The sequence below is a fragment of the Sminthopsis crassicaudata genome, chromosome 3 (assembly GCF_048593235.1).
Source record: "Sminthopsis crassicaudata isolate SCR6 chromosome 3, ASM4859323v1, whole genome shotgun sequence".
Lineage (NCBI taxonomy): Eukaryota > Metazoa > Chordata > Mammalia > Dasyuromorphia > Dasyuridae > Sminthopsis > Sminthopsis crassicaudata.
The window spans coordinates 583,716,165-583,743,515 of NC_133619.1; the positions used below are offsets into that span (position 1 = coordinate 583,716,165).

The 27,351-nt window shown below is 37.4% G+C and overlaps 2 protein-coding genes across 2 annotated transcripts; both read right to left on the reverse strand.

Annotated features, from left to right (window-relative positions):
- On the reverse strand, positions 1-26,975 carry LOC141563643 (olfactomedin-4-like). Its single transcript, XM_074305014.1, has 8 exons — positions 26,784-26,975; positions 9,910-10,096; positions 9,065-9,133; positions 8,475-8,627; positions 7,220-7,483; positions 4,744-4,894; positions 3,038-3,196; positions 1-1,114 (listed from the first exon to the last, which is right to left on the reverse strand). Exons 2-8 carry the CDS (start codon positions 9,973-9,975, stop codon positions 1,071-1,073), a joined length of 906 nt encoding a protein of 301 aa, XP_074161115.1. The 5' UTR covers positions 9,976-10,096; positions 26,784-26,975; the 3' UTR covers positions 1-1,070.
- LOC141562489 (olfactory receptor 52D1-like) lies at positions 18,218-19,246 on the reverse strand. The gene has a single exon (XM_074302518.1). The coding sequence runs from the start codon at positions 19,244-19,246 to the stop codon at positions 18,218-18,220; it is 1,029 nt and encodes a 342-aa protein (XP_074158619.1).
- Positions 26,976-27,351: the final 376 nt, after the last annotated feature.

A 27,351-nucleotide genomic window follows, 5' to 3' on the forward strand; every position in this document is an offset into this window, starting at 1 on the left:
TTACTGAAAAATAATGGCTTAAATTTTATTGAATTTTAAAGAATTTAAAGAATTATTTCTTCTCATTTATAGAAGATAGGTAGTTTAATATGTGTTATCTCCATTTTAATAACAACTAGCATTCACCAAGATAGTATAGATCAATGCCTGGGTAAAAGGAAGGCTTCCTGACACCAAATGCAGCACTTTTACAGGGCTCAGACTAGAACTATAAGGAGCCTGAAGAGGATACTTTAAATCTCGTGATCTCCTTGATTAATTGCTATGTCCCTTGACTATTTGATTTTGAATAGGTAATTTGATTTGATCAATATTCTCCAGTCACCAAGGTGCAGGGAGAGATAAAAGCCAAGAAGGAGATGCAAAGCCTGAGATCTCCTAGGGCTTTTTCCCTCCTCAATCCCTAAATTCTAGGACCTAAGCCTTTATTCCCTATATGCCCTTGGGCCCTGCCTTTGCACCTTTGGCAAATGATAGTGTCTGAGAGCGCTGGAAAACAAGGTCATACATGACAAGATAGCCATCATTATAGACATAAAGTTTTCTATCCAAGGGGCTATAGTTGATGCTCTGCAGTGTCTCAAGCATTTTGTCCAAAAGGATACTGAGGTGGTGCTCCTGCCCAGTGTTAGTGTCAAAGGCATAGAATATTTCCTCCTGGCGGGTACTCAAGGAACGCAGTGCATAAAGAATTCCACAGGCCATGAAAGTTCCAGATACCACTGGCTTGTATTGTCCTGTCCGCCAGGTCTTCTCCACAGCCAGGGTGCTAGCATTGAGCTGGCTCACCACCAGATTACCTTTGTTCTCCTCTGTAGAGTACACTACCCATAGCCCCTTCTCATCCCCAGCAAAATCCAAGTCCTTCCAAGGCACACCAGCATATGAAAAGCGATTATTGTAAGTAGCTCCAGGCAGGGGCTGGCGAAGTACCAGGGTGTTGGTAGCCAGGTCCACTTTGGCTATGTCACCAGTGCCATAGTAATTAAAATACATGAAGTTCTTGTAGACCGTATTGCCACTCCCATCCCCATAACCCATCTTCCATTCTTTATAGTCCTTGAACAATACTAGGTCATCATAAGACTGGTGTAGACGGTAGTAGTCAAAATACCTTGAGAAAGGTACAAAGTAGGGAAAAAAAAATGATTATTACTGGATACAAGCACTGAATGACTAGGTCTGTTGAACTTCTCCCTTTTCAAATCTATTGAATCCTTTTCTACATTCAAGACCAGCCCATATAGAGGCTCACAACCTCCTCTCTGAATACTGTAGCACATACAGATTTCTCTTTTCTTGAACAACTTTCTACAAAGCTTGAAATCTATGCTAGAATATGCTGGGATCATAAATTTTAGAATAAAAAAGAACCACAGAGGTCATTTATTCTAACACCCTCATAAAGATGAGAAAATCAAGGTTCAGGAGAGTGAACTGACTTCATTGGGTAATAACATTTAGATCTGGAAGGGATCTTCAGGTCATTAATTATGCAAACATTATATCATTTTACATATGAAGAAACTCAAGCAGAATTGTGTCTTGTACACAACTAGTTACAGTCACTAGTAAGGGTTTGAGAAGGGAATCATATCTTCCTGATTCCAGATCCAAAAAAATCAATTCACTAGGCCATTTAGTTGTCTTTTGGAGGCTCACCACAGGATTATATACACTCTATATAGACAACAGATAATATAGTGGAAAGAATTTCCTAATTGTAGCAATAATAGATTCGAATCCTAGCTTAGCGATTCTGAGTATGTTCTTTCTCTTCAAGCCTTAGGCTCCTAATCTATAAAATGGAGAAAAACAATACTTAAACCACTTAATAGAATTATATAGTGACTGAACTTTTACATAGAGTGTTATAGAAATGAGTTATTACATTTTTATCTAATTCAGGTTGCAAAGATTAAGTTTTTTGGTCTAGAGAAACAGATAAGAGGATCCAAGTATATTAAAAGAAGGGAATGATATATTCTCCAAATTGTAGAAATGACAACCACAATCTCCTGAGAGGCAAATAGGTAATTTGTGTTGAATAATTAAAGCTTCACTGGTTGTCTTTTTCAATAGAATGTCAGCTTCTCGAGGACAGGAAATGTCTTTAAATTTTTTTCCCCCTTATATCTTTCTTTATTAAAATGGTGTCTGGCACCTAGAAGAATCTTGATAAATATTTATTGGTATTTATTAGGCAAATAGTTGATTGTCTGAGTTTACAGATACAGATAAATAATAGCAGGTAGGATTAGAGCTCTGGGTCCAAAGCCAGTGTTCTTTTCTCTAGCATGACAAGAACATTATTAGACTGCTACTGCAATAAGAATTTGACCCTGGGCACTGAGGTAGCATAGAACACTTGGATTCAGGGAAATTTGATTTCAAAATCCAGCTACTGGTGTTTATTAGCTCTGTGGCCTTGGGAAAATCATCTAACATTTGTCTGCCTTTCTTCATCTGCAAAATGGGATAATAGAATCTACCTCCCAGAGTTGTGAGAATAAAATGAAATAATATTTGTAAAGCTTTTTGAAAGTATTAGAGTACTACAAAACTGTTGTTGCTGATATGAATCATTTTATGGCAATTTATAATAATAGTATGTAAAGATATAGAAAGTTAAGGTGGGATCTAGATGCAGGAAACACCCTTATGCCTGAAATCACACATGGCTTCTGGATATGAAGATCGCCTACCTAACAGAGATATTATGAGGAAAGTGCTGGTTTAGCTATAAAATGCAACATCAAGCAGTGTTGTTATTAGCACCAGGTGATGAGAAGCAGTAGGTCTAGGAACGAGCCTTTCCCCACAACACACCATGGCTTGGGATCACAGTATGTGTGTATGTGAATGTGTGTATATGTATGTATGTATGAGAGAGAGAGAGAGAGAGAGAGAGAGAGAGAGAGAGAGAGAGAGAGAGAGAGAGAGAGAGAGAGAGAGAGGGAGGGAGGGGTACAGAGACAGATAAAGACAAAGAATATGAGGTGGAGTGGTGGGATGTTGCATCTTCTAGGTGGCTTACCTGCCATCAGAACGAAGTGGGCCACCCAGTAGAGAGAGGAAATGAGATTGAGTCCAGTGTCACGACCCCAGGCACCAGCCTTGTAGTGGAACCCACGCCAGTTGAGTTGAACTACAAGGGGACGACTGACACTTAGCAGGGTGCCATGGGCACAGGAGCCTAGGAAAATGGAGAACATTATATAGATCCCCAAAGTGGCACAGCATGAGCAGAGGTACTGGCTGCACATGCTTGCCTCTTCCAACATTTTGGGGGATTTGAGGAGGAATGGGAATTGAATCTAATTCCCAGGGAATAGGAGCAAATGTGTTTTTTCCATTGTACAACCAATAGAGATCCAAAGGTACTGGGAAGGAATCCTCAGAGTATGTTTGTATTTGTAACCATCAATGGCCTTATTCACATTTAGATTTTACTTTAAGATTTACAGAATTGCTTTTCCATACTAACACATAGAAAGTGTACTGTATGGAAGAAGAAACTCTGGCTCAAAATCCCAGCTCTGACACTTAGAAGCTGCAAAACTAGCCAATCATTAGAAGCTGCAAAACTAGCCAATCATTTAAGCACTAAGTCTCAGTTTCTTCATTTAAAAAATGGGGATAACAAATATTATCTGAACTGTGTAATTAACAAGGTTTTTGTAAGGGAAGCATTTTGTTAAACATGAACTAGTAAAGAAAGTCATTGATACTACTTCTCTTGGAGATTCATTTGGTACACTATGTTGATGTGAGAATGAGTGTGCATAAGTTGTGTATGATTATCTGTGCTTGTACTAGTATGAATGTATGTTTATGTCAGTGTGCATGTTGGTGTCAACACTTAGGACATTGCCTGGCATATAACAGGTCCTTAATATGTGTAAAGTCAGTATATATCAATATATATAGATAACAGAGCCTTGAGAAGAAAGGCCCAAGTTCAAATCTAACATCAGATAATTACTAGATATGTGACCCTGGGAAAGCCAATTAATGTTTGGCTACCTTAATTTCTTCAACTATAAAAAGGGCAAATAATATATATAATTTAACAGGGTTATTATGAAGATCAAATGAAATAGTATTTGTAAAGCACTTAGTATAATTCCTAATAAATAATAGACGATTAATAAATGCTTGTTTCCTTCCCTTAGTCCCCTAAAAATAGGCTTTTAAAAATTATATTCTAGAGGAAATAGAGAGATAGGTCTCTATATATATGTGTATATGTGTATTGGGATGTCTGTGACTATGAATGTGTAAGCAAATAATGTCATTTTAGAGAGGTGACCTGGGAATCAGAGATATAGGAGTTTTCAAGTGCCATCATTGACCCATACTTGTTTCATGACCCTGGGCTAATCACAATCTCTCAGCACTCCAAGGCTTCTCTCTAAAATTCCTAGTTTATAGAAAATGGAGAACTACATTACTTGTTTATTAGGAGCTCAACCGCTCAATATGACAGTAAAATCTCAGGTTTAGTAAATGAATACATAAATGAGTGAATAAATGAATAGAAATAAAAAATAAATAAGATAGTATGGAACTTTGCCCCTCAGTGGCACATTCTATAGAATTAATAAATATATAATCTAAATTTTCAGCTTGAGTTTTACTCAAGAATATCCTTGCTAGGCGTGGGTGGGATGGGTATAGAAGCAGAGAATAATGCCCTGAACTTCGAGTCTAAGCTCAATATGGATATGATGGGACACTCACCAGAAGGAAGATTTTGGGTCTGAAGGCCAGGATTCTTTTTCTTACAGTCACTCAACTGGCTTTCCAAAGTACTCAACTTGTGGAGAATGGTCTGTAAATTGTCTTGCTGTGAGTTCACCAAATATTGTAGTATAATGCTAGCATTTTGCACCTAGATAGAAGAGAATGGAATTGGAGTCAAGAAATTTTCTGTAATTATTCCAGTCTTCTCTTAGGCAAAGAAGAGTATGATACATTAGAAAAAGTCCTAGAATTAGAGTAAGATGAATCCAAGTTCTAACATTTACTAATACTTTGTATTTAACTTCTAACATTTACTTCTGTGAAATTGTACAAGTTATATTTTAAGTCCTATTGCTCAGTTTCCTCATGAATAAAATGGAGGGGCAGAAATAGATTATCTTTAAAGTTCTATGTTATGAACTACAGAAGGGAAAAATGTAGAGGTCACCTGGACAGAAAATCTTGTTTTACAGATAGAGAAAATGAAGTGACCTAAAGGCGGGGACTTGGTTACTTTCTCAGGTCACAAGCTTCATGAAAGGTAGCTAAATCTCTTCCCAATCAGACCAAGTTTCTTTGCTTTTCTTCACTACAATTATTGTTCTAAGATTTTTTTTCTTTCCTAATATGACACTTAACAATTGAATTCCTATTGATGCGGTTTGAGTGGTCCCAATTCCTGGTGGTCAAGAAGTTAGTGGCTATAAGAGTTATTAAGAATCCCCTTTAAATCAGCTACAGATTTTAGGAGTGAAATAATTCACTTATTTCTGAATTATTAGTTGCAAAATGAAAGTTTAGCGTTGGATAAAAATCAGTTTGCCAAGAGACTAACTTCTGTAGTGGCAAGTCTATTGAAAAATGAAGTTTTGCACTGAGAATGCTTTCTCAGTGGACAGAAGGTCCTGGAAGCTGAGTGAGCTACCTACGTCCATCTGAAAAGACCTTAGTTGAAGGAAGCTGTTGTATTGAGAATCTTGGTGGGGAAGGGACAGCCCGAACACATCAGACCAGATGGGAGGGCTGGGACAGCCTGAGTTGGTCAGACCAGGTGGGGAGCTGGGACAGTCTGGATCTCCTATTGGAATTAACAATACTTTAAAGGGGTGATTTTGACCAGGACTTCTAATTGAAAGGCCGTGGCATCCTAGAGAGATAACTTATCTGAGGGGAGAGATATGCCTTCCCCAGGAATGACTGAGACTCTGAAATGGATCACAGATCAAAAGGAAATACAGTTTCTTAAAGGGACCATAACTTGCTTCATCTTGAGTTACTACCTGACTCATTATGTCAGATCTCCCTAATTAGACTATGAGATAATTAGGTAGGGAGTAGAGAATATGATGGACCCTTCCCTTATCTCTGCCACAGGCTAACTTACATTAATGATTTTCTTGAACTTTCTGGGATGGAGAGAAGTAGTTATGTGTTTAGTGGAGGAAAAGGCAATACCCTAACTTTCTCAGGTTCTTATTCCCTACTATAGCAGCTTGAAGAGAGATTATAGACTTACTACCTGTCACCTACTCCATCTCCTAAGACCTTTTAAGGTTGTTCTGGTTTGGCTTATCCATTTATGATTTCTTGATTCTACTTTGGATAACTGGCTTAATTCCCCTAGAAAAACAGATTTCTGCCTAATTAGATGGTTTCTCCTTCCTGAGATATTCTACTATTTAAGTAATAGATTAAGAGATTCCAGACAATCATCTACTAATCTCCCCATCCACAGAAAGACATGGTGACATAGGAGGCCCAGGTATGTGTCCAAAAGAGTGATATAATATGGATGGGGGAAAAATGAGGGCATGATATTATGGAAACTGGATAAGAAATAAAATATAGAAGGGAGGCATAGTAAATTGTGACATGTGATATAGAGATATGACATATGGAATACATATTACTAGGAAATGCAATACAAGATGATTGACACCATTATTTGATCCCAGATGTTATTATGGTAGGGATAAGAGATCACAAACTGTCATAGAATTGTGGGATCGGTAGCACAAAGGGGTTTTAGAAATCATAGAGACTTAATTTAACAAGTGAAGAAACTGAGCTATGAAGAAGTGAAATAATGTGTCAAAGTCATATCTGGTACTAAGTAGTAGACTTGTGGTTGAAACCCAGATCCCTTGACTCCAAATCCATTGACCTTTCTACTCTACCCAGATAGGTGTCATGTGATATAGGGGGATATGGATTATATTAGATGAGGATTCAGAACGTGTGTCAGGAAATGTGTAATATATAAGTATATGACATAGAGGGGATGCCATAGAGGGATATGCTGTAGAGAATTAGATCAAAGTGTAGGATATGAGTGATGTCAAGTAAAGTATATACTTTATAGGAGTATGTAAAATTTGGGAGGAGAAAATGATATGAAAAGTGAATATCTGATATCACATTTAGCAGAGGCAACAAGTGTTAAAGAGGGTGCTGAGGATATGGCTTGCCTTACCTGTCCATGGACCCTTTGGAGGGTGCTATCATTACTACTGCCATTGTCTCCCATCACCCTCGCCTGGGCTTTGAGTTGGGTTAGCAGCCTCTCTGCTTCTAACAGCTCCCACTGAAGGGCTTCCCAGTGATGATCAATAGAGGGGTGGGAAGTGTGGCCAGACTCAGACTCTGATTCAGAATCCTGTTGTCTCCATTCTAGGTGCTGGATGAGTTCTAGCATTGTCTTCTCTTGGGCCCTGATAGCCTCAGTGTGCTCATCCACCTGGCAAAAAGGAAAGGCGATGGGATAGCAAGAGAAAAAAAAATGAAGAAATGGAGGAAAATGTGGGATTAAAAAGAGGAATGTAGGTTAGCACTATCCTCTCTTTTCCTGGCAACACAGGCTACTTCCCTACTTCCCTCTTATGTCACTGTCAAATATTGATTGGTTTCACTAAATATTTTTCTTGTTCTCTTTTAAAAAAAGCTTTTTAAATAAATGATAGCTCTCAGAGAGGGAAGAGAATAATACAAAAATGTTTAAAAGATATAAAATAAAACATAATTATAAAATCTATTTTCAGCATTATCATTTATCCCAGATCAACCCATTCTGTCCTTTCCGTCTCAAAACTTTTATTGTCTTCTTTTCTATCACCAACAGAATAAGGTAAAGAAATCTGGTATTGAAAGTATTTCCTAATCTTATATTCTACTGATACAGAGAACCAAACTGGCCAGCCTATGCTATCCCTGTATATAACATTTCTTTTTAGTTTGATAAAGGATTTCTAAAGTCATTTCTATTTCAACCAATGAACTCCTATCTTCCTAATAAGATGCAACTTCCCAAAGGCCAATCCCTGATTCTCCTATAAGCATTATTCCGAAATCTGGAGCCTATAGAATGCAACTGGAGAGGCCCTGTTTGCCCCTCTTTCCCTTCCTAATCAAAAAATCTAAATTACCCAACATTCAAACTTCTTTCACTAAGGATCTTCCTCAAAGGTTTCATACTAGAAAATACATCTTTAATCTTCCTGGCTTAATGGATAAATCCCAGAATTTAACCTCAGATTAGTACTATCCATCAGACTGGGATATATTGGAAGGCAAGACAGGAGCCCACCAAGGACCAAACTGTGTCTTCTACATCTTTTGTCCCTCCCTTTTTAGGGCCTAATTTTCAATTCAGCTCAGCACCATGGAAAATGGTAATTAATGTACCCCAGAACCTCCTTCTGGCATTCCCTCTGCTCCTGTAGGAAACTTACTTTGGAAAGCTCCAACTCATACTTCTTCACAAGCTCTTCTGCAGTATTCTGTAGCTTTTCTATTTGCTGCAGGGGAATGAGGCTATTGGGTAGATAGATCACACAGACACAGTTACCTTGTTCATCAATGGAGCCTGCCACATTGCTCACCATCTGAAATGGCAAGAATGTTATAGCATAAGTTTATTATATATATAAAAGAAATAACAATTTGTATATAATAGATTTGTAGTTTCATATGCAACCATTTAAAAAGTAATACTATGTTTCTATAAATAAAATATCATAAGTAAAAAAAATAAAATAAAAATATAAATGGCAAGTGTGTCATAGGATATGAAAGGATGCTGTAAGGCATAAGAGAATATGATGATATGGGACCAGAAATGATGAAATGGGATAGGGCGTGGTAGAGGTTGGGACTAATCCTGTTTTCCAGGGTCCACTGCAGGATCTCTGAGAACTCATGTTTTTCTTTCAATCAGTCATCTATCCATCTAGAAAGGTAGACTAAGGACTTGGCAATACAGATAGAAGAAGCAGTAGTTCCTTAATCTAGGTCCTGCATGAAAAATTTCCTTGATTCTTACCTTATATACTGTCTGGAGCTGATCCAGACCATTGACTGTGCCATTGTGAATTCCTGTCAATGTCTTGATCTATAAGGGGAAGAAGCAAACTAGTTGAAAACTGCTTTTTAGAGATATGAGTAGAAACCTCCTCTCTTTAAAAGAGAATTCCACTTTTCTGTTTCTCTCAAACCTGAAGGATCAAGTCCTCCCCACCTCTAAAAAATACACACATATAACAATCATTTATAAATTAGCATCATGGAATTTTGAGCTGGAACGAACCTTAGAGATAAATCTAGACAAGGGATTCTTAATCTTTCTTGTATTATAGACTTCTATAATTTGGTGAATCTATAGTTTGGTGAATCCTGTAGACATCTTCTCAGAACAATGTTTTTAAGTGAAAAAAAAATACACAGGGTTACAAAACAAACCTATTATATTGAAATTCAGTCATCAAAACATTACAGAAGTATCTTCTTCACTGATCTAGCTAAGATACCCCTGATCTAGAGCAATCCCTTCATTTTATACATGAAGAAATCTAAGGCAAGGGACCATTACCACAGAGTAAAACAAAACCCAATTCCTAGAAACTCCTTCTTGTCCTGGAACTTCTCTAATTAAGCCTAAAAAGTCTTCTCTTCCTAACTTACATCTTTTCTCAGAAGGTTACCAATTAGTGGAACCTTTCATTAAGTAAACCAAGAATAATAGAATTTTGGAGTAGGAATCAGGAAAGAACTGTCCTGCCTCTGACATTTATTCTCTCTATGTCATCTCTAAGTTCCTTTTACTCCTAACATTCTATAGGCCTATGATTTGAGGATTCTTTCCTTTCCTTACCCTCCCCATCTCCTTACCTCGGGATGGCTGGACAGCACCATGGGCAACAGCAGCCCTAGGAAAAAAGCTGAAGAGCAGTACATTTGCTCTGTTGATATACAAGCCAAGTGCCTATGATGGAACAGGGGTTCCTACAATTGCCTTTTATCCTGATCTTGGGGGAGGAGAAGGAAGGTAGATTGATCCTTGAGGTTTTGATAATCCCTAGGAGAGAAAAGGATGTGGGGTGAGACATTCTTCCCATACATCTAGGGCCCAGGTGATGGAACAAGGGGACCAAGGTGACAGAAACCCCAGGAATTAGGGAACTTCCTTAACATGTTGGGTCTTATCTGTCAAGACAATCTAATTCCACCCTTATTCTTGCCAGGCCCTTCTTGCTAAACAGATTAAAGTGAACCTGAGCCACTTCTCTCCTGCCCTGCCCCACTGGGGGTAACTTTTTTCAGAGGGGATTAGGACTAGAATGGGGCCCCATAAACAGACTTGCAACTCAATCTGTATTTCTGGGACAACAGTATGTTTCCAGCCCACTGCCTGAGGTGTGACAGATACTATAAGATATTTGGCAGGTTGGGGTGGGGAAATCTATCTCTGGGAGCATTGCTTTAATGTATATATTTTCAAACTAGGTTTTGATTCAGAATCTGGACACTCTTTGGGCATCTTGTCTAACTTCTGCTTCCCCATTCATACATTTCTCCTCTAAATTCCCTATCTGGCCCTCAGCTCTTATTTCTAAGTTGTTCAGTCCTCTCCAACTAATTTCTCTGGGCATCATTTTTCAGGATCTCTCTAAGATCACCAACCTTTCCAGGACCCTTTCATAATTTTGGCAGTCTTGAACTCCTCACTATTGATTTTATGTAAATTTTTCAATCTGTCTCTCTGAAGCTCTGGTACAGGAGTGGGCCATGGCTAGAGATACTGGTAAAAAATCTTTTTATGTTCACCTAGGAGACACTGCCACTACTCTGAGGCAGGTTCTCATCACATCACACCTGGACTATTGTATTCACCTACATTGGATTCCTTGCTTCAAGTGCCCATTGAAGTTTATTTTCCTCTTTGTTATCAAATTGTCTTCCTAACGTCAAATTGATAATCTTACAATATGAGTTTAACCCATTCTTTTAGTCAATAAACTGTAGAGGCTTCCTATTACTTCCAGGGTTAAATATTAAATTTTTTTTGACTTCTAAATGCCTTCATATTCTGGCCTTTTTCTTTTTTTCTGTAACCATATGATTTTCTCTTTTTCATATACTCCGTGATTCACTGACACTGACCTCCTTACTATTGTTAATAGAACAGGACACTTTATCTCCCAATTCATGGCATTTTCACTATCTGTCCCCCATCACTGAAATTCTCTCCTTTCTTATCTGTTTCCTGGTTTCTTTAGCATCCTTCAAGACCCTGGTTAAAATCCCACCTTCTACAAGCGATCCCCCTTGATGCATATCTTTTTAAAATTAAAAAGTTTTAATAAAAAAAAAAGAAATATCCAAATGATTGATATGTAGCTCCTAAGGCTCTCAAGAGCCTGAGAATGATCCATATACACAACATTTCCCCACAATTACACTTAATATACATGCCAAAAATCATGAATCAGTGCTGGGACCTAGATATCATCATCCAGGTACCAATGGTTGGGACAGGGATGTGGTAACAATCTATGGGATCTCTGAGTCTGATTTTAGAGTGGCTAAGAAAGGGTCTTGTGTTCTCTGCTAAGCCAGGGGGATATGACATTGAGAATAAGGAAATAATTTTACTTTCTCACAGTCTTTCAACCTTTAGAGAGTAGCAACTCTCCCAGAAACTTAATCCTCAAGAGTTTATTTACCAGGTCTACTTCCTGTCCTCCTACTGAAAGTCAACAAGTCTATTTTTAGAAATTACTTGACTTTTCCAAATATCTCCTCTCCTGAAACTCTTAATAAGACAAGGATTTTCAACTGATAGCATCTCAGAAGGGAAGAGATTTTAGAAGTCATTTAATTTAACCCCATCAGAATTATGCATTAATTAGACACTATCCCTGACAAGTGACTATGGAAGCTACCTAGGTTTATGGAGACTTGCTGAAGAAAGCTCACTAGTTCCTGCTGCAATCTTATTGCAGCTGAGAGTAGCTGTCACTATTAGGAACGTGCTTCCTTAAATCTGCTTCTTGGATGCTGTTGTCATAGTGTAAAGCCTTCATTAAATTTTCTAAGGGATTTTGCTTCTGGTAACCCTATGAATTTTAAATAACAAATATTAAATCTTATAAAAATGCATTAAGTATTCAAAGCCTAAAAGTAATTGCAGATTCTGGTCTTTGTTTCAATATAAAAGGAGAGAGACGTCATCTCCCATTTTCTCTTCATTCAGTTTATGACTCTTCTGGGGAATCATCATTACCCATGTCCTTTGACTCTTTCTTCTTCAGGATAATCCTTCTTGGCAGTGTCCTTCTATCCTAGCTTTCCACCATCTTCCTTCTGAAAAATGGGCCTTAGGCAAGACGATGGTATTACAGGCTTTAATGGAGTATCATCAGTTGAACACAGGACTCAAGGCCCATTTCCATCTCAGAAGAACCTTTAAACTAGGTTGTGGAGTGGATATTTGCTTGTCTTTACCAAGGAAACTCATTGAAAGTCAACTTGCAGAATAACTAGCTGGCATGTTGGATGGAGAGCTGGGCCTGAAAGTTGAATTTGAATCCTACTTCAGGTACTTAATAACAAAATAACCATGGAAAAGTCAATTATCCTGTTTGTGTGTCAGTTTCCCCATCTATAAAATGAGGGAGGTGAACTTGATGGCCCCCGGAACTTGATTCCCACCAGCTCCAAAGGTATGATCCTATTAACTCCTAATACTAGGATATATACTTAGGTTCCTGTCAGTTATCATTTGTGAAGCCTGGGGACAATGTTCTTGGAAGCTGGAATGACATGTGCTTTTTAGAAGTTGAGAAAACTATCATTTGGTTGGAAGGGAAAGGGAATTTCATTATGTAAGTAGTTGAAAAATGGCAGCTACATGGTACAGTAGATACAGCATTGTACCTGGAATTAAGAAGGCCTAAGCTCAACTATGGCGTGTTTAGATTGACATGAAAAAACAAACAGTGAAATGAGCAGAAACAAGAGAACAATGTCTACAGTAACAATAATATTGTTTTATGCATAATTTTGAACAAATAAGTCATTTTGACTATTATAAATACCACAGTTGACTAAAAAGACAGATGAAGGAAGACATCTGCATCCAAAGAAAGAATTGATCTATACATAGAATGATTTTACATATTGATATATGTTTATAGATACATATACATGGGAGAAGAGAGGAAAAAATTATTTAAAAGGAAAAGCAAGTTTTTCATAAAAGATTTGAATTTTCATATCTAATAATTATACTATGTTATGGAAATGCTTTTATTATTCCATAAGTTAAAAAATGAAATAACTAAAACCTTTTAAAAAGGAGCAAAAAATATGACCTCAGACACAAACTGTATGGTACTTGGCAAGTTAATTAACTGAAGTCTGCCTCAGTTTTCTCAACTATAAAATGGAAATAATAATAATAATACCACCTACCTTCCAGGTAGTTGTGAGGCTCAAATGAGATAACATTCACACACAATGTTTTGCAAATTTTTGAGAGCTATATCAATGATAACTATTATTATTAATATGAGTAAAATATCCAAAATTCTTCACATATTCAGAATTCCCAACTGGCCAAAGGGCAATTGAAGATTATAGGGAAAAAAATGAATGATTTTAATCCAATGACCCTAGTGGATACATTTTGTAATTAATTTGAGGTGTTCTGAGTTAATGATGCTATTTTCATTTGAGGTACACCAGAGAATGAATTAGTCCCACAGAGTAATTCTAGGGGTTACCTTTAAGGATCAGGGTAGTTTATAAACTGTGGAAAGGTGGAAATCTTGGTAAAATACTCTGGATCAGTTCTAAACAAAAAAAAATCTGCACAGAATAGAAGTACTTTGTGGAAAAGACTGCTTCATCTTTTAAAATTTTTGTGTCCTCAGCACTTAGTACAATCCTTTTCACAAAAAAAACTTTAAAAATAAATGACTTAGTAAGAATTTATTGAGTTTATTTATTTAGGATATAAGCACATTTAGGATATAAGGATATAAACACACAAGGTACCTACCTTCAAGGAGTTTCCATTCCATGGTAGAAACAATGCAAGTATATGCAAAATAGAACACACATATAAGATAATTATTTGGGAAAGAGACCAGTGGCTGGGAAACATCAGAAAAGACCTCAGGAAGAAAAGACTTTTGTCTAAGCTTTGAGAGAAAGCAGAAATTCTAAGAGGTGGAAGTTACTGAGGAAGACATTTTAGATGTTAGTGTGTAAAGGCAAGAAGTAGAAGAAGGAAATTTCCTATAAAGAAAAACAAGAATGTCGTTTTGATTTAACAGAATAGTAATGAAAAATAACAAGCCTTGGAGAGACTTACATCAACTGATGTTGAGTGAAATGAATAGAACCAGAAGATCTCTATACACTTCAATGTTGTATGAAGATGTATTCTGATGGAAGTGGATATCTTCGACATAAAGAAGATCCAACTTACTTCCAGTTGATCAATGATGGACAGAAACAACTACCCCCAGAGAAGGAACACTGGGAAGTGAATGTAAATTGTTAGCACTACTGTCTATCTACCCAGGTTACTTATACCTTCGGAATCTAATACTTAATGTGCAACAAGAAAATTGTATTTACACACATATATTGTATCTAGGTTATATTGTAACATATGTAAAATGTGTGGGATTGCCTGTCATCAAGGGGAGGGAGTAGAAGGAGGGGGGGATAATTTGGAAAAATGAATACAAAGGATAATATTATTTTAAAAATTACTCATGCATATATACTGTGGAAAAAAATTCTAAAAAAAATAACAAGCCTGCAAAGATTGATTGAAGATAGATTGTGAAGGTCTTAAAATGCCATACAGAGGAGGTTGAATTTGATCCTGGAAGTGCTATAATAGGGAACCATTAGAGTTTACTGAGGCATTCCTGCCATGATGTGGCCAGATTTATGCATAAAGAATGTTTAGTTTGAAGTTTGAAGTGAGACCTAAAATCCAAGTGATATTACTTATGATCCAGTGCATCACAGTTTCAGAATTAAGATTCCATTATTTCTTTGTGAACTTGGAAGTTCATGAGAAACTAATTCCAGGTATATACATTCCATTTCTACCTAATATCTTTAGAAACTGAGTGTAGAATTAGGGGTGATTGGTCCTAAACCACAAGGGTTTATTTGTCTTTCAGACCAGCAATATCCTCTGACTGTTATTGCAATTTTTTCACATTAAGAGGTTGGACAAGGAATGGGAATGGAGGAGCTTTATAGATATGTGTCCCAAACTACCTTTTGTCATTCCCTCTCACGCTGTACAACTCCTTTCACTTCATGTATTTTAGGCTCACTATTTTCAGGTCTATCTATATAGATCCTATTCAGGGACCTTATTTTTTGAAATGAAAATAAGTTGTTTGTCATGTCAAATATTCCATTCTCTGTTTTGTTGTTATTGGTAGGTCTCTTTCTATTTTTAAATTTTACTTCTTTTGTTTCGTATTTAATTTTTCCGCAATTACATGGGCAAACAATTTTAACATTCACTTTTAAAACTTTGAGTTCCAAATTCTCTCCCTTCCTCCCTCCACACTCCCCTCATTGAGAAACCAAGGAGTTTGATAGGGTATACACATGTAGTCATGTAAAACATATTGCCATATTAGTCATTTTGTGAAAGAAAATAAAGATTATAAAAAACTTCAAGAAAAATAAAGAGAGCAAAAATAGTTTCAATCTGTAGTGAGACACCATTTTTCTTTGTCTGGAGATACATTTTTCACCGTAAATCCTTCAGAGTTGTCTTGGATTACTGTATTATTGAGAATAGCTAAGTTATTTACAGCTGATTATCTTACAATATTGATGTTACTTTGTAGATAGTATACTTCACACTTTGCATCAGCTCATAGTAAGTCTCTAGGTTTTTCTGAGAATATACTGAACATCATTTTTTTTTCTTTTTTTTTGGCTATCTTTCTTTTTTTTTTTAATTAAAGCTTTTTATTTTTCAAAAGATATGCATGGATATCTGCATGTTAGCCCTTGTGTTCTAGTCTCTGCCCTTCTCTCATCTTCCTCTCCTAGATGGCAAGTAACGAACATACATTAAACATGTTAGAAATATATGTTAAATCCAATATGCATACATATTTATACAAATATCTTGCTGTACAAGAAAAATCAAATCAAACCAGAAAAATGATGAAGAAAATAAAATGCAAGCAAACAAAAACAAAAAGAGTGAGAATGCTATTATGAACCAAACTGAGTTTCCAAAGTTCTTTCTCTGACTGTAGATGGCTTTTTTGATCCCAAGACCATTGGAACTGGTCTGAATCATCTCATTGCTGAAGAGAGTCATATCCATCAGAACTGATCATCATATAATATTGCTGTTGCTGCTGCATATCATTTCTTATAGCATGATAGTATTCCATCCCAATAACATATTTTGTTCAAATCTATTTCCCAACTGATGGGCATCTCCTCATTTTCCAAATCTTTGTTCCCAGAAAAGAGCTTCTATAAATATTTTTATCCATAGTGGTCCTTTTCTTTTCTTTTCTTTTTTTGTTTTTTATCTCTCTTTGGATATAGACCTAGTAGTGGTTGGTATTTCTAGTCAAAGATTATTCATAATTCTATAGACCTTTGAATGTAATTCCAAATTTCTCTAAATAATTCTTGAATTAGTCAATAATTCTACCAACAATGCATTTCTCATTTTTCCCATATCCCTTCAACATAAGTCATTTTCCCTTTTTTTTTTTTTTTTACTATTAGCTACTCTAATAGGTATGAGGTTCTACCTCAGAATCCTTTTAATTTGCATTTTTACAAAGAGAAGTGTCTTAGAGTGTTTTCTTTCATATGGCTATAGATAGTTTTGATTACTTCATCTGAAATAGTTTATAACTTTTGATCATTTATCAGCTGAGGAATAGCTCTTATTTTTTTTAAATAAATTTATATCAGTTCTCTATGTCTTTGAGAAATGAGGTCTTTATCAGAAAAATTTGCTTCAATTTTTTTCACAATTAAGATTTTTTAAATGCATTTCCCTCCATCCTAATCTCCTACCTTATTTATTCTATTCTCTCTCTCTCCTTTTACCTTGGCACTCCTCAAAAGAGTTTACTTCTAACTATTTTGTTCCCTAATCTTTCCTCCCATCTATAACCTGCCCCCAACAAATACCTTTTTTTTTATCCTTTTCCCATCCTATTGTCCTGTAGGAAAAGATAGATTTCTATACCCTATTGAGTGTGCATGTTATTTCCTCTGAGCTAATTCTGTGATACATGTCAGAATTTTTTTTTGCTTCCTTGCATTCAAACAGTCCATCTCCTATTCGGATTCTCTTCATATGTCCATTTGTGGCCTACAGAATTCCTAGTTTCCTTGTCTGTAAAAAAAGGGGAGTGGTCAGCCAAATCCCTTTTAGCTCAGGGTTCATAATCTTCTGATTCAACTTCCAGCCTCCTCCACTGGAAAGCTCTTAGTGTAGAAGTTTTCTCTGCTAATGCAGAATGGCACTTGTTCAACAGTTAATCTCAGAGAATTATGTGGGTCAATATCTTCTAGTGTTGAAAAGTCAATGGGAGGACTTGAAGCCATATTGCCTTAATTCCAAAGGTACTCTGCCAGGAAATCTTTTATTTAGGAAACACATCATAAATTATGGTTTGATTTACTTTCATTTATTAAATTGAGAAAATTCAGGTCCTGTTCTTATGCTTAAAATGTTATTATACAGGCACTATCCTCAGTTATCTTGTACACATGAATATATGTAAGTCATGTGAAAATAGTGAATGAGCATTACTTTCAGGGCCCCCCCCAGCCTTATGCAGGCACCCAGATCTTGCCTTTATGGTCCCCAGATTGACACAGACACAAAAATTCTCCCTTAAGAGTTCTACCCTGAAATGGATACATAGATAGATTTTGACCTTATGCTGCACTTGGCCTGATATGCTGACCCAGGAGCATATGGAATGAGGAACCATTCTTTTAGGTGTCCAAAGCAGGCATATAAGCATATAAGAAAAGAACACACAGACAAATGAAGAAAAACCTACATATGAGATATTTATGTAGGTAGTGAGATACCTAGGTAGTGGGAAATCATGCATTGGTCAGAATATCTTATCAGGGTCTCTAGATTAAATGTCTTTACTTATCTTGGTAGAGAAACTCCAACTGATTTCTGTTCCCTTCCCACTCCAACTCGACTAGGTTTCAGCAAGCGCAGGATTCTCTCAGCAATACATCGAGTCCTGACCCCATAGACAATGGGGTTGAGAGCAGGCGGGATCAGCACATAGAGGTTGGCCAGGAGGATGTGGACATGCCCTGGGATGCTGTGTCTACCAAAACGGTGGACTAGGAAAGAGAAGAGAGCTGGTGTGTAGAAGAGGAAGATGACAGCAGCGTGAGCCCCACATGTGCTAAGGGCTTTGTGGCGAGCCCCTCTGGATGGCAGGTGAAAGACAGCATGGAGGATGAAAACATAAGAGGTGACAATGAGCACAGCATCCAGCACTGGAGACAGGAGTGTGGTAGCCAGCCCATACCAGATGTTGATTCGGGTGTCTCCACAGGACAGCCGAGCCACACCCATATGCTCACAGTAGGTATGTGGGATAGCTTTCCTCCCACAGTAGGGCAGCTGCTGGAGTAGGACTACAGGAGGTGCCATCACACATGTGCCTCGGGCTAGGGCAATCACTCCTGCAGCCCCCACCACTCGAGGGGTGAGGAGGGTGCTATAGCGCAGTGGCCGGCAGATGGCCAAATAGCGATCCATTGCCATGGTCAACAGTAGCGAGGACTCTGCTACAAAGGCCACATGAGCAAAGAAGAGTTGAGCCAGACAGGCCCCAAAGGAAATCTCTCCAGAGAAGCCCCACAGCACAGCCAGTGCTTTGGGGACTGTGGCCGTGGACAGGACCAAGTCAGCTGCAGCCAGCAGACCTAGGAGCTGGTACATGGGGGCTTGCAGGGCTTGGTCAGCAGCCACTAGGACCAGCAGCAGAGAATTCCCAATCACTGCAGCCAGATACAAGAGGCAGACAGGCACAGAAAGCCAGGCATGTGCTGCTTCCAGTCCTGGGATGCCTAAGAGGACAAAAGGTCCAGGACCAGAGCTAGGATCCAGGGTGAGGCTTGTGTGATTGAGAAGGATTAGTGTACGATTGGGCTCCATTGTCTACAGTGATTGGACCTTGTTCCTGTAGTAGTTGAATCAAGGGACTTAGAAAGAATAATAGTTTGAAGAATAATCCTTGGGGAAGGAGAGGGATTATTGAAATTCTCTATCCCTCTGTTTTTTATTGAAGCTATGGCTTCACTCAGGGGGAAAAAAAAGATGGATGAGGTGTGGAGAAGTATGCTCCGCCTGGCTCTGAGACTTCCTCAGGACCTCTCATTAGTCTGTTCTTATGATCCCTCACCATCCACCATTGTGGGGGCTTTCCTGATGTTTAATTGTCCCATTGCAAAATGGGCCATCCCTTCTGCTCTTGCTATCCAGTAACTTGTGATCTCGTGAATGATTGATCCTTCCTCTTCCTCTTCTATAACACAGCCCTTCACCTCTGCTTTTTCTCTTGATATCTCTGGGTCCCTATTCTATCTCTGAAAATGTGATTTTCCCTTTTTTACTCCTTTATAATCCCCCAATTAGCATTTTTTCCTTCTTTCTCCCATTTCTTTCGATGTCCAACCTACTCATTCACCTACCATTCTCAAAGGTCTATATTGAAAGTGGGTTCTACTATGCCCTACTGTTACTTTTACCCTACAATACCTGGTCTCCAGAGTTCAGTTCCTCCCCTAGTGTGGATGATATGACCTTGATTTACTTGTATGTCTCATCTGCCCATGGGCAGGCCCTTTCTTTTTCTTCCCAGAGGAAGAATTGGCTCTTACTTAAACACAAAAAGCTTGATTGAAGAAGGCCAGGGTTCCTCAGCAGATGAATGGAACAACTGGGTTCTGGCACAAGCAGAAAGATACAAAGACAAGCCTTTATAATGTAGGAATCAAAAGTTGAAGAAGAGCTAAAAGGTGGGGATGGGAGGTTGACCATTGATTTGAACTGTAAGACATAGGAGAAAAAAGACTCTATATCTACTAGAAGCTCCCTTCTATAAAACAGGGACTCCATTCCTGGTTCTCAGAAGATTAGATCCTTTACTGACCTGATCTAGTGGATCCTGACCTTGTCTCAGGTATTTCTGTCATTATGATCTGAATCTATAATCCCTAAGATATCTGACTTTCCAATTCCCTGAGTCAATTTTGCTCTCTAGTTTGGCCAAATCTCTGCCATATTAAACTTGAGTAACTCTGATGCTCCGTGTCTCAGTGTCTTCGTTTAGAGAGGCACTGTGCTGAAACAGAAGGCTGGAACTGGATTTCAGAATACTTGACTTGAATTCTTTTATCTGATACTTACTAAATAGGTGAGGTACTTAAGTCATTGTGTCTCTTGTTTGCCCATCTGTAAAATGGAAGTAACAATACCTGATATAATACTTATTTTAAAAGGTTGTTTTGCAATGATAAATGTAAAGTATTTTGAAAACTATGCAAAAGTTAGTTAAAGTTATTATCATTTTAAATATGTATTTACAAGAAAAATAGAAATCAGAACTCAAAACAAAAGATAGAAGACAAAGAGAGAGAGACTCAGTTTGATACAATATAAGAAATGAACTTCCTAGCATCAAGAGCTATGCAAAAGTTAATGGAATAGGTGCTTTATCTAGGCAAATTCCTCATAGTGAGGGATCTTCAAGCAGAAGCTACTTGAATACTTATTGGGGCTGCAAGAGAAGAGTTCCTGTTCAGGTAAGGTAGGGAAAAAAGGAGGAAATATGGAGTAGCAGTAACTATTGGTGGTGATCATAGTTATGGTAATGGTAATAATATCAATAAAATATTAATACCTGCAATTTATAGCACTTTGAGAATTGCAAGTTTTTTTGTTTTGTTTTATTTTTTAAAAAATATTTTGTTTTATTTGCCATCCCCACAACCCTGAAAAATAGGTACTATTATTATTCCCTATTTTAGAAATGAGGAAACTGGGGCAGACAGTGATTATGTGATTTTGCTCAGGGTCATACAACTGGCAAGTGGTTGAGGCTGTATTTGAACTAGGTCCAAGTTAGGCAAACTTAACTGCCTAATAATAATGATGATTAATAATAATTAGTGATGATAATAATAATAATAGCTATTTTAAAAATATAAGCCTTTACAAGTTATTTCATTTGAATCTAGTCTAGTATTCTTGGCTCCTATTCAAGGGCTCTTTCCTTCTGAGACAGTGGAATATCCTGCTTCAAAGAATTTACAGCATATAAAGAATTATTGCTCAACAAATAAATTTAGGATTGGTCCAGCTGAGCATTATAAATCAAGTTTATCAAAACTTAGGTGACATTCTTATCAAATATGAAAGTGAGAAAAGTCAGGAGGAATAAGTAATGTATTAGACAATAGAATTATTAGACTGCAGTCTCAATATTAGTGAACAGTATGTTTTGGCAACAAAAATAAATCTGATGATTTAATTTACATTAAGAGAGGTCAGGACTAGGGAAGTGATAATATAGCTGTACTTTATTTACAATGGTCATACCATTTCTGAAATACTTTACTCAATTCTAGCTACCACATTTAGAAAGGACAGTAATAAGCAAGAAAGGGCCCAGAATGAAGCACTTTTAGATCATACTATATGATATTGAAGTTAGATACATGTACATAGGGAAATAAAGTTTTAGGGCTGGTTATTGAACCTGTGTGGAGATGTGGAGTATCTGAAGATCTGTCATGTCGAAGAGAGAGACAGTTAAGTAATGCAGTGGATAAAGTTTTAGGCTGGGAATAAGGAAGATACATCTTTCTGAGTTCAAATCTGGTCTTAAGCACTTAAGAATGGTGTGACCTGGACAAGTGATTTAAACTAATTTGACTCAGCTTCCTCATCTGTAAAATGAGTTAGAAAAGATAATGGCAAACTACTGCAGCATTATTGCTAAGAAAACCTCAAATGGGGTTACAAAGAATAGGACATATCAGAAAAGTGACTGAATGATAAACCTAATGAAGAAAAGCTAATCAAGTTCTGTTCAGTCCCAAAGGTCAGGATTTGGAGCTAACAGTAAAAGAAACAGATTTAAGCTTTCTGTAAGGACAAAAATTCCATAAAACTTAGAGACATTTAAAAATGGAATGTGATAAATTTGGTAAAGTTCTGGCTCACTGGAAGTCTTTAAGCAAATGCAGATGATTGCTTTTTGAATATATTATTGAGGGGATTCTTGTTTAGGGATAGATGAGAGTAGAGTCTTTTCTAAGAGGCTATGATCCTAAAGTTGTCTCTGAGGTATTCTTTCTTTCTGTAATCTGTTTTAGTACCCCTGGCTTCCTTTTATTAAAACACAAAATAAGCTGATATCAGGATCCTAGTTCCCCAAACCTATGTTCCTACTTCATCTTTGTGTAAATAACTATCATATGTCACTTCTGTAATGATGGCAGAGAGAAAGATAACTATCAAAATACTTTTTTTTTCCCCTTGAGGCAATCGTGGTTAAGTGATCTACCCAGGATCACAGAGCTAGGAAGTGTTAAGTGTCTGAGGCCAGATTTGAACTCAGATCCTCCTGACTTTAGGACTGGTGCTCTATTCACTGTACCACCGAGCTACCCCTAAATTCTACTTTTTTAATTCTTCCCCCATCAGTCATCCAAAATAATAAATTATCTATACTTTATTATCCATAAAAATTATGCTTCTCCCCCACTCATCAACCTAAAAATAGAATCTTAGCTCATCCTAGAATAAAAATGGAGAGGAACTTCCCCCTTCCTGGTCAGCAATGGGTCTTGGAACCCTATATCCTCCAAAAAATAATAACTATAATGAAAATAATAGTATTTATGTATACATGTATAAAGTTTGTAAAATACTAGATATACATGCACTCATTGTCTAAACTTTGTTTTGCTGGACCTAGGGTGGGGATCAGATGAACAGTTCTGATCCAGGTGAATTCTCCTTGCTTCTGAGTCTATTATTAGTGCTTATCTCTGTTTTATATTGTCCACAAATATCTCCTAGCCATTCCCTGCCTCACATTTTCCCCTTTCAAATCCTGTAGATGGAGGGCCTCATAATCTCATTCATTCCTCATCCCACCCCTGTCCAGCCAGTATGTCAAATGTTGACTCAGAAATTTGAGAGGCTTACTACAAGGAAAAGACCTTGACTGAACCAGGAGACCTGCTTCCCCCAACCTACCCCCCTACAAGGGGCCAGCCCCTTTACTATCTGTATGCTAAGCCCTTAAGTACAGGAATAGAGGGGCCCAACTCACCCCAGTTGAGAAAGTACAGTGTGTACCAAGGAGGGTGTGGGAGAATCCTAGTGAATGCATTTTATCCTGGCAGGAGTCCAGGGGACTGGGTCCCAGCCCCAGGTTCTATTTCATTGCCCCTCCCTTGTCTGGGCAAGGTCCCCTCATTCTAAGACCTGGGAAGCACTGAAGGAGAGGGAAGAAATATCTACTTCTTTGGGCTTTTCTTTGCAATTTTCTTTATGGGTCTTTCATCTGCCTCCTAAGGATAGATGTCTCAAAGGCCACATCTAGAACTCTCTTCTCTTCTTTCCCTCTATTTGTTCCTTTGGAGATCTCAGTACTACTTGCTCACTTACCCTCTCTACACAGATGATTCCCAAATCCATATTAACAGCAGTAATTTTTCTCCTCGGGCCTTCATAATTTATTATCTGCTGGCCATTTCTACCTGGATCTCCCTTAGGTCTTTCAAACTCAAGAAGTGGGACTCATTTTCTCATTAGCCTGCCCTTCCATCAGATTTTCCCATTTTTATTAATGGTACTTCCACATACTCATTCAAAATTTTAAGAATCATCCTTGACTGCATATCCAACCAATTACAAATTCTTATGAAATCTATCTCTGTGACATATTTCTAATCCATTTCTTTTTCTTCATCGACAAAGTCACCACCCTAACTCAGACCTTCATTGCCTCTTGCATGAGAAAGAGAGCAAGTCAGCATTTAAGTGTCTACTATAAGCTTGGAATTGATGAAAATGCTTTATAAATATTGTCTCATTTGATTTTGCAGTCTAATTTAATAATCTTACTGATTCCAGTGTCTCCAATTTCTAATTCAGTCTCAAAATAGCTATTGAATTGATTTTTCCAAGACATAAATCTGATCTTCCTTGCTTGTAACTCTTTGGTACTTCAAGAATACAAGAAGACTCCTTATCTTAATGTTGAGGTCCTTCACAATCTAACTCTAATCTACCTTCCAAGTTAATGAAATATTCTGATTCATAAACTGTTCTTGATATTCCCTTTCCCACCTCCACACATCTGAATAATACCCAAGGCCTGATATGCTTTTCCCTTATTTTTTCTTTCTAGAATTTTTCTCTTTTCTCTTTTCTCAAGATAGTTTAGATTTTACTTCTTCCATGAAACCCATTCCTACTATATTCCTGTTCTCTGCTGTTAATAATTTCTCTTTTTTCACATTATTTTATATTTACTGTTTATTGATCATATTGTTCCTTTTCTTCCCAAAAGAAGGTAACATATTTGGGGAACCACTATATTTTTGTCTGTGAATCCCCAGTGCCTATCACACATAGAAGGAGTTTAAATGTTTACTGAATTGAATCCTGGGTCTCATTATCCTCATCTCTAAAATGAAATTAAACTAGAGCTCTATCCAGTTTTCTAGCTTGAAATCTATTGTCTCTCCTCTGGATTATTGATCATGGCTCCCACAAGAGAGCCTAGGGATAAATATATGTGTTGTTTTGGGGGTGGGAGGATGTCTTCTGGCCAAATCCAATCTCTTGTGAATCCTTTTGGATCTCATATCTGACCCCCAGATTTTCTCTTCTCTGTGTGTTTTTTTTCCTTCCCTATAGTCACCAAGAGTAGCCTCTCAATGGCCTTTCCCAATGAATACCAATCATCACTTCCAGAAGGCATCTTCCTTCCCTAAACCTCTTTCAGATGGGGTTACTCTATAGTGATAAAGTTAAATTTGTTCTGATTGGCCTGAGAAATTAAAGTAGGAGCCGCAGATGGAAGCTGCTGAGAGACAAATTTGGAATACATATGAGAGAGAAAACAAAACAAAACAAAACAAAATCAAAAAATCCCTTCCTAACAATTACTACTGTTCAAATGTGTTAAAAATATGGATTTTCCTATCCCTTTAGGTCTACAAGGGAAGTTTAGATGTCAACTTATTGGAGATGTTGCAAAGGGGATTTCTGTTGAAGTAAGAGTTAGATAACAAGACACTTACTATCAGAGTAAATCTGGGCAAGTATCTCAAAGTTTCAGTTTCCTCTATAATAACATCTACCTTACAAGTCTGCTCTGTAGGTCAAATGAGAATCGGTATAAAGATCATTGCAAATATCAAATATTTTAATAAAAATACTAGCTATTATCATTAATTATTACCTCTGAGATCCAGTCAAAATATGCTTATTCTATGTCTGCCAGCTTCCCTTCTCCTCTATATGCCCCCTAAAAAAGATCTTGTCCCTTTGTAAGGAATTCCAAGTAATTCAGAAAAAATAAAGGGTTCTAAATGCCCAAGAGAGTCAGAAACTTGGCATTCATATATCTTACTAGTTCTGCCCAGACTTCATCTTCCTGGCCTGATCTATGTAGAAGCCTAAGTCAGTCAGAGGTGCTCTAGGTTTCTTGATATGAAACAGTCCCATCTCTATACCCCCTTTCATTATTCTTAGTTAAGTTCTGTTTTTGTGGTTTAAACTAGGATAATAACTTCACCTAATAGAGAATTAGAGTCAAATCTTCAAATAATAAAAGGCATCTTTTTTGATTCCAATGAAATCTCTCCAGACCTTTCCTTTAATTCCTTTAATTAATTGTCAATAACCTGGTCTCTAGTGTCCTCACCATCCTTGTCATTCTCATCTGAACTTGCTCTATTTTGCTGATATTTTTTCTAAATGCGGCACCAGAACCAAAAACAAATTCTCCAAATGTCATCTGAGCAGGTTAAGATGACAAAGCAGGACTCTTGCACTGAATGTGGTATGCCTTTAAGACTACAGCAGATCTCACAATTTCCTGTTTCATTTCTTCTCCTCTTAAGAGAAAGAGAGCAATGAAATATCCCTGCCATTTCCCCTCTAAGATCAGTATTTGAATCTAGACCCTCTGATTCTGAATTGAGTAAAATCAATACATTAGGCCAAATGGAGTCTCTTGGACCCTAGCAACTGGGAAAGCAACTGAAAGAAGTTTTCTGTGGTTAGGAGTAACTATTGATCCCATTTTAAAAATTGGTAAAATTTGTCCCCAATTCAATTCAAAAGTAATTAAATATTTTGTTGTATATATCATAGTGATCATTCCAACAATCCTGCATGGTAGATGCTAATAAAACTCATTATATAGTTGAGAAAATTGAGGTAATCTAGATTGTGACTTGCCCAGGATCACAAAACTAATCAGCATATTAGGCAAGATTTGAACTCAACTTTTTTTGACTTAAGACTTAGTGTTTTATCCACTATGCCAAAGACAACTTGCCAGATTTCATCTGCTAACTTGTTAACCTTCAGACTAAATTGTCCTATACTCCCTTATAATTTACCATGATTCTTTTATCTAAGGGTAGGTTTGAGTTCTCACCTGCAGGTCTGAGGTGCTGTCCAGAGGTATTTTCTTCTTTCTTTTAAAGACCTTTTCCTTAACCCTGTGTCTTTCTGTTGAGTTCCAGGGTCATCATAGATTTCTGCATTTGGCAACCAACACTTGGGCAGGATAGCTTATAAAGGGGAATTTATCAATTACTCTTTCAGGTCCCAGAAGGCTGAAGGGGGGATGTGGAGGAAACCTGGATTAGAGAGTCCCTGCTATGAGGCTCAGGCTTTGCTTAGCTCAGGTGTGATCACTAATGAGGGATTATTTCTCAGAGGCTAAGCCATCCTCCCCAAGCTCTCTTGTTTAGTATCTTGATGACAGCTGTGTGGATAAAACTGGATGTGTGGGCTCTTAGCAGATTTGGAACCACTAGAGACAGGCAGTAGCAGCAGTTTTGCTGAGAGAGGAGAAGAAACCAATAGAGAGAGCAAAGTGGGGGAAGACAACGATCAAGCATATTCTTTATTCAGGGGATCCTTCAAGTATTGTATAAAGAATAGCAGAAACAATATCAATTCTTGTCTCTAAGTCAACACTGAATGGATTATAAATTTTA